Source organism: Phascolarctos cinereus, unplaced genomic scaffold, assembly GCF_003287225.1.
Source record: "Phascolarctos cinereus isolate Bilbo 61053 unplaced genomic scaffold, phaCin_HiC Scaffold_3;HRSCAF=262, whole genome shotgun sequence".
Classification (NCBI taxonomy): domain Eukaryota; kingdom Metazoa; phylum Chordata; class Mammalia; order Diprotodontia; family Phascolarctidae; genus Phascolarctos; species Phascolarctos cinereus.
This window is the reverse complement of record NW_027555736.1, coordinates 40,323,431-40,338,148: the sequence shown is the minus strand read 5'-3', so window position 1 is coordinate 40,338,148 and position 14,718 is coordinate 40,323,431. Positions and strand designations below refer to the sequence as shown.

Below are 14,718 nucleotides of genomic sequence, written 5' to 3'. Positions count from 1 at the left end.
CTTCTATATTTCTGTGTATACACGCACACATTCATGTAAAGTATTTTTTGGCCTAGATATATAATTTCATTGGTTTAGAGACATCTCAGTGTGGAAACTCCCCCTACCATACAAATCAGCACCTTCTCTGCGAATGATAGCCTAAGAGAGCTGCCTGGGGCACTGAAAGGTGGACTGTCTTATTCTAGGCCTCTGTACCCAAAAGTGTCAGAGGCAGGGCCTGAATCCTCTTTACTGAGGATTACTCCCCTCTTGTTGCCTTTCTCGATACATATACACATACGACATGTGATACAGAAAATGGGGTGCCTTTATGTAAGGAAAGGAAAAGGCAAGTATCTATAAAAACTTACATAGGAATCCTTGATGGCTACGGATTTTTAGGACTTAGAATCGATTTATATTTTTACACATGAATATTTCCATTTTGGGGATAAATGCATAATCATTGTTTTTTTCTTTTGACTCCTTGCTCTCTTAGCACAGCACCTAGCACAGAGAGGGAAGGAGAGAAGGAAGATGGAAGGGTAGAAGAAAGGAGGGAGGAGGGAAGTGGGTGGTGGGAAGACAGAGGCAAGGAATAAGAGAAGGAAGGAAGAAGGAAAGGAAGCATTTATTAAGTGTCTACTACATGCCAGGCACTGTGCTAAGCACTTTAAAATCATCATCTCATTTGATCCTCACAACAACCCTAGAAGGCAGGTGCCAGTCTTATCCCCATTTTACAGTTGTGAAAACTGAGGAAGAGACAGTTTAAGTGCCTTGCCCAGGATCACACAGCTGTAAGTATCAGAGGCTGGTTTTGAACCAGGTCTTCCTGACTCCAAACTAAGAGAGTGGTATCAAACTCAAATAGAAAAGGGGGTGGGTGAAGGGGAGAATAAACCATACGTGAGGATCCCTATGGGCCACACACCGACTTAAAAAACGTTACACTAATATTATCTATTCTGTTCTAATTTTATTTATTTTGTTAAATATTTCCCAATTACACATTAATCTGATCCAGGTACACGCGGTCCCATCTGTGTTTGACATGCCTGGTTTAGGAGGTTCTCTTTTCACCAGAGGAAAGATGTTAAGAATGGAAAGAATTCTAATGAAGCTCTATCTCTGGCTCTGTCATTAGCTAGCTACATAACCTAGGGTTAAACACTTCTTATTCTCCAGGCCTGTTTCCTTATTTGTAAAATGACAAGGATAGGCCAGATGATATCTAAGGTTTCAGCTCTAATATTCTAGAATTTTATGAGTTGCATTCTCAGTTATAAGGCACAGACTAAGGAGAAGCAAGAACATATCTCAATTAAAGCTAACTAATAAGAGTATATCAAAACTCAACTTTAAGAAACACAGAATTTTTAATTATACAGTGTTCTAAAGTCTTAGTGCAGTTTTAAGCTAAAATAACTTCAGATGTATAAATATTACCAACTTACAAAAATTATTTAGAAGGTTTAAATTTTAAAAATATTGATCCTATTAAAATTCAACATAAGCACTATCTTGTGTTTTACAGCTTGCTCCAGTCAATTTTCAAATTTTGTAAAAAACTTTCAGCAGGTGCTGCTCCTCAGTGACTGAAAAGTTTACACTTACAATCTCAGCTTGAAAAAGGTCATCCACAGAAAACGGAGGTTTTAATGGGCAGTGGCATGTGGCCCCACAAGAACAAGTCTAATGGAGATAGATGAGGGGCCAAGCACAAGGACCTCTTACTCATCCACCAGTCTGAGAAAGTGTCATCCAGAAACCATTGGTTGTACAATGCATACAGATAGGATACCCTACCTATGTTGTTAAAAAATTCACAAAGCTAAAATAAGTGTAGAAGAAATGTAAATAACTGAGCTTTCTAATGACTTTTGGGTATGGATTGTAGCCTTTAAACCTCTGAAGTTATTAAAGTTTAAAACTACACTAAGACTTTGGGCACGCCTGTATTTGGTAATAATGCAAAAGCCACAAAATGCTTCTGCATTATGGACTGTCAGACCTGGAAGTGACTTTATAGAGGGTCCAGCTTCCTCATTTTACAAATACAGAAAAGAAGGTGAAGTGACTTGTCTTAGATCACAGAGCTGGTAAATCACAAAGCCAGGATTTCCAGTCAGGTTTGGACACCCCAATGTGGTACTCTTTTCACTAGGCCAAAACCAAAGAACTCTATACTTCAAAGAATAGGTTTCAAGTGGAGAAGCATCATTAATACAGGGTGTTGGTTTTAAGGTTAAAATGAAAGATGAAAAAAAGAATGTAAGAAGGGACTGGTTTCAAACTAAGACACAAGAATGAAGAGGTGGGCAAAAGGAGGACTAGACAAATGTGGAAGCAAAGCTGTATCTTTGCTGGAAACAAAACTCAAGATTTGGTAAAAATTATGACTAGACCTATGATTTGTTAGGTTACAGGGAAAGCCAGATGTGGAAACCCCCACTCCAACTGAGATGAGGATCTGCCCTACAAAGTATAGTCTTAGATTTGCTGGGGAGCATGGAGAGAAAGGTCGAGTGATTTAGCCTGGGGCACACACCCTGGGTTTCAGAGACAGGACTTTGCCCAGGCCTTCTCAGTTCTGAGGCCTGCTCATTATTTCCCATGCCGCCTCTCAACAGAAATGTACAAATGAACACAGTTTCGTTTCTGGTAGACAAATTTAGAATTTGCAGCCTATTAAGCAGATTAATAAAAATTACCATTTGACCTTACCCAAAAGACAAGAAATATCCAGAAAGAACAGCAGAAATAACATTAACCATGTGGCTAATATAGGTCATAAAAGATCTGAGAAATATAACAGATTCTAACATTAAATGTGAACGACATAAAACTCCACTAAACAGTTATAAATTGAATTAAAAACCCAATCTAACAATATACTGCTTACAAGAAAAAGCAAAACCCCACATAGAGACCAAAAAGAAAAGGATGGAGTCAAGATCTGTCAGGCAAATACAAGTATATGAGAAAGGACCAGGTTTCAATGACTGCCTGATGAGGTAAAATTTAAACCAAAAAACACTGAGGGTAAAAAAAGGGAAAGATAGCTAAGTACCAACTCTTCCTGCCTTCCTTCCCTCTAACCTTCACGACAACAGGAATCAGATGGGTTAACCAGAGAATTTTCCCCATGACTTAAAATATATAAAAATATGGTGTATGGTACAAATTCATTTTATGAGGCAAGTGTTCAATTTTAAAACTTGATGAAGACAACCAAAAACATTATAAACCTATTTCACTCATAAACAGAAATGGAAAATGTTAAATGTGAATTTTCCATACAGAATGTAGGAAATACATTAAAGGTATCACAACCAAGGAAGGTTTTTTTCCTCAGGACTACCAGATGGTATTGTATAAGAGAATAGGATTAATATAACATAGGAAAAAAGGAAAGAAAAAAATCATTTGATATTATAAGCTGCAGAAAAAATATCTAATGAAGTTAAAAATCCATCAATGATTAAAAATCCCTAAACAGTAGTAAGGTTGTCTTCTAACGTGACAAAAAGTATTTACCTGAAACCCAGAACAAACATTATTCCCAATGGGGGAACATTCCTATCATTTCCCTTAAAAACAGAATGAAGCAAGAATAGCCTACTAACATTTCTGTTCAACACAGTATTGGAAATATCACCAATTGCAATAATGTATGAAAAAGAAATAAGTAGTTATGTACCTAGGAAATCAACAAATTTTATTAAAAGTAATAAGTGAATTTAGCAAATTCAATTCACTTCAAGCCAATTTGACTGCAGGTTTTAAGATAAAAATGCACACAAAATATAATCACATCCTTGTATACCATCAATAATAATGGAAAAATAAAATGAAAAATAAATCCCTTTTTACAATAATAACCAATAAAACATGTTTCAGAGAAGTAGATTTCTCTAATATTCAATACAAAGTCAACTTAATAAAACATGCCACGAAGGAGGACACAGTCTACAAAATAATTATGAAGCAAAGGAAAATTTAATGTCACTCAAGAAACATGTATTAAGTATTTATTCTGTTCAAGGCACTATGATAAATGCTGGGCATAAGAAAACAAAAAATGACAAGAGTCCTAGTTCTTTCTGAGCTTAACATAGTAAGGGAGCAATTTGTACCTATGGTCCCCAAATGATGAAACTGAGCCCCAAAAACACCAGTACTAAGTCTGTACCTCAAAGAAATCAAAAAAAGAAGAAAAGGACCTACACATACACAATATTTATAGCGATTCTTTTCATAATAGCCAACTGGAAACTAAGGGAGTGTTCTCCTACTGGAAATTGGCTAAACAAATTATAGTATGGAAATGTAATGTGGAAAGAAATCAAGAAATGGACAAGATTTCTGAAGAAACTGGGAAAACATCTATGAAGTGATTATAATGAGCAGACTAGGAAAAAATTACAACATTATAGACAAAAACAACTTTGAAAGACCTAAGAACTTTGAGCAATACAATGATAAATCATGAATCCAGAAGACTGAAAATGAAACATGACACTCACCTGCTGCCAGAGGGGTGATAAAATTAGAATGAGATAGATGCATTTTCAAGCATGACCAATGTGGGAATTAATATATGATGAATGTTTATTTGAATAGGCGTGTATATGTGTGTGTTTTCTCAACTAGAGGGGCAATGCAATGGAAAGTACATAATATAAATACATTCAAAAATTAATGAATAAATTTATTTTTTAAAAAGAAATCTCTGTTCAATCAGTCAATATGCTTTTAACACCAACGCTGTATATTTGGCACATAGGCATTGTGCCAAGTGCTAGGGATACAAATACAAAGCAAAAACAAGTCATTACCCACAAGGAAATCAGAATATATAAGATTAATACAGGGAGAAGGTAACTTCAGAGGAGATGGCATCAGTAGCTCAAGGGACCAGGAGTGGAGCTTAAGCTGAGTCTTAAAAGAAGCCAGGGAATCTGAGTCAGAAATTAGAAGAGGGAGCATTCCAGGCAGAGGAAACAGGGAATGCCAAGCCATTGAGATGGGAGGCAGAGCATTGTGAGGCACTGAAAGTAGGCCAGTATGGGTGGATAGAATGTAAGAGGGTTGGGAAGTTAGGAAGGGGCTTTAAATGAAAACAGAGGACTTTATAGTTGAACCTGGAGGTAATAGGGAGCCACTGGAGTTTACTGAGTTCATTGACCATTTTCTTACACTTTAGGAAGAGCACTCTGCTGACTAGAGGAAGGATTTGAGTGGGGATGAGGAAAGATGAGGCTGGGAGACCAACTAGAAGACTTGCCTGCAATAAAACAGGCTACAGGAGGTAAGTGGGTGAACTAGGATGGTGGCTGTGTAAACGGAGGGGAGGAGACATATGCAAGAAATGTTACAGAGAAAGAAATAACAAGATCTTGTTATAACACACTTGTTATGTGTAGTGAGTGAGAGGGAGTACCAGAGAATGACACCTGGGTGCCTGCAAAGACGGTGGAGCCCTCAAAAGTAACAGGGAAAGAGCCCAGTCAAGATGGCAGAGAGGGAGGAAGCAGTACAGTCGTAGGGATCTCCTTCACACCTAACCCACAAAGAGCCAGAAAACACACAAGTACCAACTGGGAAATCCTAAGGAAAAACCACAGTGAGTCATTTTTACAGCTCAGGGCACAGGGAGACAAAGCTCTGTGTAAACTGCGGATGAGGCCTATCTAGGAAGATATGAGCCTTCCGTTAGGATTGAACTGTGACCTGCCACTGTGTACTAGGGCAAGAAGAGGTCCCAGATGTAGCACAGAGAGGCCTGCATGCTGTGCAGATAGCAGGAACAAGGGCAATCAGCAGCTCTATCACAGACTCACCACAGCAGGGTCACAGATCCAGCGTAGACTGAAGAGGGTACCTGCCCCCAGGGGTGAAGGACAGTTGTTGGGACCTGAGCAGAGAGTTGTACTCCAGGGCAAGGAATGGTCAGGGCTTGAGAGTGGGTACTGGACAAGGAACATCTGTGGGGTTCTGAACCTGAGAATGAAGCAAGGTTTCAACTACTGCCCGTAGCCCAGTCTGAAGCTTGTAACCAAACCAGACAAAAGGGTAACATGTAGAGCCTGCTTACAGTGGCTGGCTCCAGCAGCAGTCTACTGCAGCGCCAGCCAGGGGCAAGCCCTCAGTTGTGTTACTCAGACCTAACTCTGGTTAGGAGCTTGCAAACCTCAAACCAGGAAGACAGTGATCAGACTTTGTCCTTTGTCCTTTATCAGAAAGCTGTAGGTGCAATGAAAGCTCACTTGAGATTCATCAAGAACACAGAACTGGATATTCAAAGAAAGCAGTAACAGGACCCAAAAGAATACAAAACAAGATCACGTACAACTCAACCATTCTCTCCAGAAGGGCTGGAGAGAGACTAAGGTGGGAAGAAGGCATAAACAAATAAAAAATTCCTCCATAAAGAGTTATGATGATGAGAGGAATGACTCTAAAACACCGACAAGCAAAACCTCAAAGAAAAACCCAGATTAGTATCAGTTCAATGAAAATTCCTGGGATAAATAAATCAAGAGTTTAAAAATGATTTTATAAATGAAACAAGAGGAAAGAATTGGAAAATAACTGAGAGCTATGGAGGAAAGATAGAGAAATAAAGTTAATAACTCCATGATAACAACAAGAAATGATAAAGTCAGAAGACTGAAAAATAAAAGAAAATGTAAAGTATCATATCAAAAGCAAGTGACTCAGAAAACATGAAGGAGAAAGAATTTAAGAGATCACTGAACTAACATGAGCAAAACAAGAGCCCTATAAACAGCTTTCAGCCTTCTCAGTAATTTAAATATTCATTCCTCAATCAGTCAATAAGCATTTATTAAGTGTCTACTTACTCTGTTCCAGGCACTATGCTAAGTACTGGGGTAAAAAGCTAAAGATAGCCCCTACTCTCAAGGAGCTCATAGTCTAACAGGGGAAAAAACTATGTACAAGTAAGACATAGGATACACTGGAGTTAATCAGCAGAAAGAATGCACTGGCATTATGTGTGTGTGTAGGGGTGGTTGGGAAAGGTTTCCCACATGGAAGCCAGAGGTGGAGATGAGGAAGGAGAGAATTCTGGGCATGGAGAACAGACAGTCAGGGAAAATTCATGCAATCAGGACATGGAGGAACAGCAAGGAGGCATGAGTCACTGGGTCAAAGAGTACAGTGGGCAGGTGGTGTAAAAAGACAAGAAAGACAGGAGTGGGCCAGGTTATGAAAGGCTGTGATGCCAAATTTTATATTTTGATCCTGGAAGTGACAGGGAGGCACTGGAATTTATTGAACAGGGAAGTGACATGTTCAGGCCTGTACTTTAGTGGAGAATGCACCAGAGATACCAATCAGCAGGTTACTGCAATAGTACAGGCATGAGGTGACGAGGGCTGTCCCAGATTTCTGGCAATGTCAGAGGAAAGAAGGCGGCACATGTGAAAGATATTAATAACATAAAATCAACAGGACTCGGTAACAAATTGAAAACGGTGGAGTCAGAGTAATGAGTCGAAGATGACATTTAGGTTGAAAGTCTAGATGACTAGGAGGATGAAAATAAGGGAACAAAGCAGTGGGGGACAAAGAATAGGGTTTGACTAATACAGCCAGGGCAGGGGTTCAGAATTCCTGGAATGGGGAGGGTATGGCGAGGTGGAAGCCTGTCAATCTTTGACAAAAGAGTTCAGATGGATTATCAACATCCTTACGGGTCTGGCCTCAGCATGGAGTCCTCTCAAAGTATTAGGCAGGTTAAGCAAAGGGAACAGTGGGGGAAGCCAATGGAATTGGGGTTTTATCTTTTCCCTGGAGGCAGATCAGGCCAAGCCTGGCCAGGAGACCAGTAAAAGGAGCATGACAGAATGATGTTTCGCTTCGTCCATACGTGCAGAAACCAGGAGATTGGCAGAGGGAGCAGGATGAAATGCTGTCATCATCCCCTGTAAGGGAACTTTGCAAGCACCTAGGTGCGAGGTACGCAGAACAGAAACAACACCACCACCACAACCACAAGCAAAAAACCTAGTCTCAGCTCTCAAAGAATTCCTATTCTTCTGCAGTAAGAGGCATGGGAAGAAGCTGAGAGGGAAGGGGTAAGGATGAAGCTGGGGCTAGGGAGATCACAGAATTATAAATTTAGAGCTGAAAGGATCTCAGAGGCCATTCAGTCCAATTTCCTTACTTTACAAATGGAGAAACTGAGGCTGAGGGAGGTTAAGGAACTTGCCAAGGTCCAAAAGAGATGCCAGAGGTTGGATCTGAACCAAGTTCTTTGACTTCAGAGCTGAAGGAGGGAGTAAGAGGGTTGAGAGAGGAGGCAGGGAGAAGACAGAGCTGGTAATAAATTATAAAGATGTTAAATTCCATTTATAATAAAATAATGCCCTAACTTTAAATGTTTCTAAAATAAACAATACAAACATATTACTTTAAGAGGTAAATTACTTTGATGGAAACAAGGATTTATCAAATATCTTATAAAATGAAACAAAGCAGCTTCATTTAATCCATCTTACTATCACAACACTTAAGCATAACCTGAATTACGTGCTAATAGGACTTTTATAAAGAGACAACAGCATTGAACAACATATGACTATTCTAACTTATCTACATCATATTTAGAAAGTGTTATTTTGATATTAGTGGGAGATACATAAAATATCCAAAATATTAAAAATCTTATGTACAAATACTAAATGTATAAACGAAGGCTTAATTATCCAGTTTTTCAGTCATGAATGAAAAGACTTTGTATAGAACTGTTCATGTTCACTTCTTTGCTCAAAAACCTTCACTAGCTCTCTGTTGTTTCAAATGTTCAAACTCCTCTGCTGAGCAGTTGGTGCCCAGCACCCACCTTTTTAGTCATATTTCATATGCTTCCCCCATCCACGTGATCTATACTCCAGCCAAAGGAGACTCTTCTTTGTTTTCCAAACACACCCTGGACTTTTTCTGCCTCTATTCTTTAGGCTTAAAATGTTGTCCTTCCCTCTAGTCCCATGTCAGATTCCTACCTATTTTTAAAAGTAACTCAAATATCACCTTCTTCCTAAAGTCTTGCCTGAAAAGCTGCTAACAACTCTCCCTCTTGACTTCATGTCGTACTGTTTCAAATCCAATATGCTTCTAACATTTTTGTGTATTATAAGTTGTATGTGTTCATGTCTTATCCCTCTACCAGCCTGTAAGCTCTGAAGGAAGAGACTGTGACTCAAAAAACCTCTGTAACTGCCTCAGCTCTGGGCACAGTGTTATATCACTTAACCCCAACTGCCTCACTTAAAAAAAAAAAAGTAGCAACACTGACATGTAACAAAAATGATGATCACAATAACAAAATTAGCTTGCAGGGGTGGGGAACCTGTGGCCTTGAGGCCACATGTGGCTTAGAGTATGGTGTATCACAAGTCACTTGCTTTCCCCTGCGACCACTCAGCCTGTGCTCCCTAGAATTCCCAGGTAGGCAGGAAGTGATTGATGACTGGTCAAACCATCTTTTCAACATTACTGTTGCCAGTTACCACCACCACCGCTGTGGTTTGCTGTGACTACATTGTCCTTGAAACCCAAACAGCTTCCCTACTTCTATGTTGGACTAGGCAGACCAGGGGGACCAGAGCGCTGTGGGGTGGGACATGGGAGTGGGGGGGCGGACAGTGTGTACACTTTTTGAGGGTGGGGGAGACCCCTTGTATTCCAAGGCATCTAGTTTGCCTCTTGATTTGAGTTTAGGAACCAACACTCACACTGTTCCTTTGTATTATCTTTTTAAATAGATTAAAAGCACCTTGAAGACAGGGGCTTATTTATTTTGTATTGTACCCACACTCCCCCCTGCTCCTTCTTGAGACTGTGGGTAGGTGAAGAATACAAACAAATATATAATTTTAGCCTGCCATGCTATGGGATGTTTTCTTCCTACTTGGCTCATTCAATTATATGACAGAATTATACCCTTATAATTTCCTCTAAATTCTCTTTAAGTTGCTTACCTACTCTTTTCCCTGATGATGTATTATTTCCATTCATTCCAAGCCCATGGGTAGACTACAATTAAAGAACAAAACAACATCTACAAAAGTGAATCAATGGTAAGGGGAAAGAACATTAAGTACCAATATTTTATGTAAATATTTAATATTTACAAAATTGTCAGGTTTTAAAAAACAAAACAATACCCATGAAAGTTAAATGTAGCCAAACTATCCCTAAGGTTCCAAACGTATTTAATTTAAATTAACCAAGAACAAATCTATGAATGCACTTATATTTTATTTTTTAAAACACTTAATAACTAGATATACTGAAATGTGATGACCTAAAAGGAAGTTCCTGAAATGGAATAAAAGTAAATGAATTCTTTTATATTGAATTATATAATGTTAAATTTGATAAACAGAATAAAATATAATAACCTCATAAAGAAACATAGCTTGATATTATTGAACTGGAATTTAACCATAAGCCTCCTCATTCAATTATAATATTAATATATTTCAAAAAAAAATTAATATATTTCCCAACTCTTTATGCAAATTAAGGAGGGAGGGAAAAACACTCGGAAGGTCAATACTTACTAGAAAAAAGTCAGCAGGTTCAATTTGGGGAGAGCTTTTTCTAAGGCCTTCTTCCTGAAAATGCTTGAGATTTGTAGACAGTACAATGGCAGAAGTCCGAAGCCTGCTGGCCCCACATGAGCTCTGTAAACTGTCTCTGCTTGCACTTCGTGCCAGTGAAGCAAGAAAACCTATGTTGTTTACAGAACCTACAGGCTCTTTGGATGCCTTGTTAGCCATTTCTGTGATGTCCCTAGCCTCGCCTTTGGAAATAATATCGGATCTTTTACCAGGTGAGTCAACTTTAACACCATGAAATCTAGTAGTCCTAGGAAAGGAAGGATCAGCTATATTTCGGACATCCAACGATCGAAACACATTTTGTGAGGCAGGGGACCTGAGGCTACCAGTCTCAAAACATCTGGACTGTCTCTGTGGTTTCACTAGAGAACTGTGATGTGTTATTGGTGCAGAATACTGAAGAGGTGACAAAAGCCTGTTCTTCTGTGGGCTTAATTCACGAGGGTTCAGAATCGAAGTTTCCATGGTCTCAGAGTTCAACATTCTTGCAACAGGCTTATGATGCTGCTCTGCAGTTTTAATATCTTTATCCCCATCGGTCAGTACAAGGTCGTGGTTTACCTTCTCTGTGCTATCCAGATCACTGTATTGTTCCACCACATTTCCTTCTGCTAACAAAGCAGACACATCCATTTCAGGTAAAAGAGATTCTTCAGTGGCACACAACTCCATATTTGGAAATATGATAGTGTCTTCCTCTGTTTTAGATATTAAATGTTCTGAAAACATTTCTGTCTGTGTGGACAGAGATGACACAAGAGGAAGGACAGCATCAGGGATGGACTGTTTGGTGCTTTCTAATTCAACATGAGATACTTTGGCTGGTAGTTTAATGCTGCTGATTGACTGGGAGAGTGTGGTGCTCTCCCAATTATTATCTTCCTTAAGGAAATCAGTAGTGATAGATGGTATAGGTCTACTGGTAGTGGCCAAAGTAGCCAAGGCTGAAAGTGCATTCTGGGAAGGCTCAGAAGGATAGGAATTCCCAGGTGGAGGCAGACAAGACTGTCCAATGTGGGGGAGTACTCTGAACAATCTGTGACGAGCAGCTGCCATTGAACCACTTGAAGGTCGAGGAGCCATAGGTGGACGAGGTTTTATCTTGACAGTTTTCTTAGGCTACAAGAAAAGATTCAAATTATAATATCTGTACATGCATGGTTATTATCTCTGTCCAGTTAGCAAGAATAATTCAAGAAAGAAGTGCCTTATCAGCTTGTATCAGCTGATCCCTCAAATTAACGTTTAAAGATATTAATATTCTAACCTACTGCAGTTTGGATTATATCACAAAGACAATGGAATCTCTTATTTTAAAAATTTGTAGAGAAAATGGCATTTTTCTTTTAAACCATTTTGATGCTGTTTTGATTGATAGGAAGTAGATGGACTGGGTGAGATAATCATCTTACCTATTTCAAGTGCCTAAAAATCATCCTTGGATTGGCTAAGGGATGAATTAGGTGACCTCTAAGAGGCCAATTCATCAGGTACTCTACTGAGTCACATGGAGAGGCTTAAAGATCTTGACTCTTGTTTTTCCTAAAAATGTGGTCACATTAGATACAGAGAAAGATCTACTGTAGCCATGTTAAGTACCTTACTATTCTCTTTGGAGAAAAAGCCACTTCCTCATGTTGCTGAGATTTTCTACCTGACAGAGAGTGCTATGATAGCTTCAAAGATATCAATATGGGAGTTGGGGGCAAACAGCTTTGTCTAGTTCCAAGTTGGAGGTCTTAAAATTTAGGGATCCTCAGAGAGGGAAGCACAAAGAATATGAGAGTCTTTCTGTTCTCACCTTATTCTCGTAAACAGGATCCTAGAGACCAGCCTGGTACAAACAGGAAGGAAAGAGGGTAGGGCAAAGTAGCCCTAGGCAGAGGAAAGTAAGCATCCCATTTAAAATGTAGGATTTAAATCCATTACAAATGTGTTTTAGGAAGGCACTTAAGAAAAAAAAATTGCAGGTCTGGGCTAGATTTAGAGACATAATTCTATAACCCACATACACACATGCAAATCATTAAATAACTTAAATGACAAATATAGCATATATTGACATTAAAATAGCACTGTTTACAAACATATTACTTTTGATATTTTAATAAATGACCAAAGCCAATAATATAAAACAATTATATATAAATAAATGTATATGTATAATATAAACATAAATAAAAATATACAAAAGAATATAAACAATAGGATGTGTCTTTTAAATTTTGCTGTGGTAAACAATGGAAAAGCCTGGTCATGTGGTGACTGCTTCACCTTTTTACTGAGGTTCATGGTCTCCATTTTTGCCTTCAGTAGCTTCATTTTATTCATAGTGATAGAATTTTCAATTATCTGTTGCCCAGAGGGAGAAGGCTCAATTTCTTCATCATCATCTGTATATAAATTATAAACAGAACCACCACTGCAAAAATAAAAACAAAACCATCCTGTTATCCAATGCACACTTGTAACTACAGATAGTGATAAAATCATCTGTCACCACTGTGTAAACAAAAGGAATATTTTTAAAAGCAAGTTTTGGGAACAGAAAAAAAATTAAAATGAGTATAGAGACCATGAAGTGGAGACACTAAAAATATAGTGTTAATGGAGCTTCTGGGACTCTGTTACACTCCGTGATTTTTTTTTTTTTGCACTCACTATAGTATTCCCATAGAGGCAAATCCACAAGGGTCTCCTGCTGGTATGGCCAAAGCTGTTAATTGTGTAACCCAGACCACAGGCTGATCAGTTTTCCATTAACCAGACAATGGTATAGAAGGGAAGTCCAAATTTCTATCCATCCTAAGGGGGTTCAAACAATACAGGAACTGACACACCCGTATGGATATGACATTCTATTTTTGCTCTTTAAGAATAAAACAAAACAAAAAACAAAAAGATGGACAATTTAAGGCTTTCCTAAGTGTTACTTGGATATGTAACCAACCACCCATAATACCCAGGATCTTAGAGCATGAAAAAACTCAACCCTAGCAAATTCATAACTTGAATAATGTGAAACTTTTTTTTTTAATGCTTTGATGGAGGGAGAGTATTCAACAGAGGAAAGAGCACTAGATTCAAAGAATCTGAAGACCTGGGTTTGAGTTCTGACCCAAATACTTACAAGTTGTGTGACCATGGCCAAGTCACTTGACCTCTCTGATCACCATTCTCCTCATCTGTAAAATAAGGACAATACATGGACCTTCCTCACAGGATTGTTAAGGAAAAGTGCTTGTAAACCATAAGGGACTAAGACTAATCTGAAATATTGTCACATACTGACTCTAAGAACAAATTAAATGATACGATCTCTGAAAATAGAGTATGGAATAAAGTATTACTCCAATGCCTTATTATGCTATGCCATCAGACTGTAAACTTTGGCCCATTCTGTCAAGATAGAAAGGCTTTAGAGTATGGACATGGCAACAGAACATGTCTAAATAATTTAAGGACCAGCTAAGTTGAGAAAGGCTCATCCAATGAAGGCTGACCACCAAGTGATTTTATTTATTGGTGGTTCGGGGGAGTGCATAACAGCTCATAAAGACACCATCTTGTTTACTAAGGTATGGCGACTGTACTGTTTGCAACAATAGTATGAGTGCCCATGATGATGACTGTCATGGTTTTGCATAAGCTTTGAAAGAAAAATCATCATAATCCTCATCTGTAACTTTCCAAAAACTTCACTTTGGTTAAAACTCACTGTGCAGAAGTTTGCTTCCAAGCCCAATTTAACTATTAAACTGAGGGAAACTCCATTTGGATTTTTCAGTACTGAGGATAGAGAAAAGAAGAGGAAAATCCATAAAGTTTGGTTTAACAAGGAAACTTACAAAGAGATATGAGAGTTCAAATTTATAAGGAATAGCTCAATTTTAAATATACCAGAATGGAACTGAGTAGGCATCAAGTTTGAATGCTTTTCTTGTTTAGAAGGACTACTTAAGAGTACACATCTGTGCAAGAAAAGTTTGCAAATGCAAATTGCATTACCATGTATGGCTGAATATACTAGGATAGTGGTCATTGGCCACTAAAGGCACATTTGGCAATATTTTTGAAG

The 14,718-nt window shown here is 38.4% G+C and overlaps 1 protein-coding gene across 6 annotated transcripts in view; it reads right to left on the bottom strand.

Moving 5' to 3' along the window:
• ZFAND4 (zinc finger AN1-type containing 4) overlaps positions 1–14,718 on the bottom strand; it is a 57,874-nt gene that overhangs the window by 11,348 nt on the left and 31,808 nt on the right. For 4 of the 6 annotated variants that reach the window (XM_020994473.2, XM_020994470.2, XM_078150781.1 and 1 more), the window contains 3 exons: positions 12,915–13,062; positions 10,581–11,759; positions 9,996–10,050 (listed from right to left, as the gene is read on the bottom strand). In XM_020994473.2, the coding sequence (XP_020850132.1) occupies positions 9,996–10,050; positions 10,581–11,759; positions 12,915–13,062 (1,382 nt within the window). Of the gene's footprint in view, positions 1–9,995; positions 10,051–10,580; positions 11,760–12,914; positions 13,063–13,770; positions 13,826–14,718 lie in introns of all 6 variants that reach the window. The other 2 variants (XM_078150780.1, XM_020994475.2) reach the window with 2 other exon arrangements.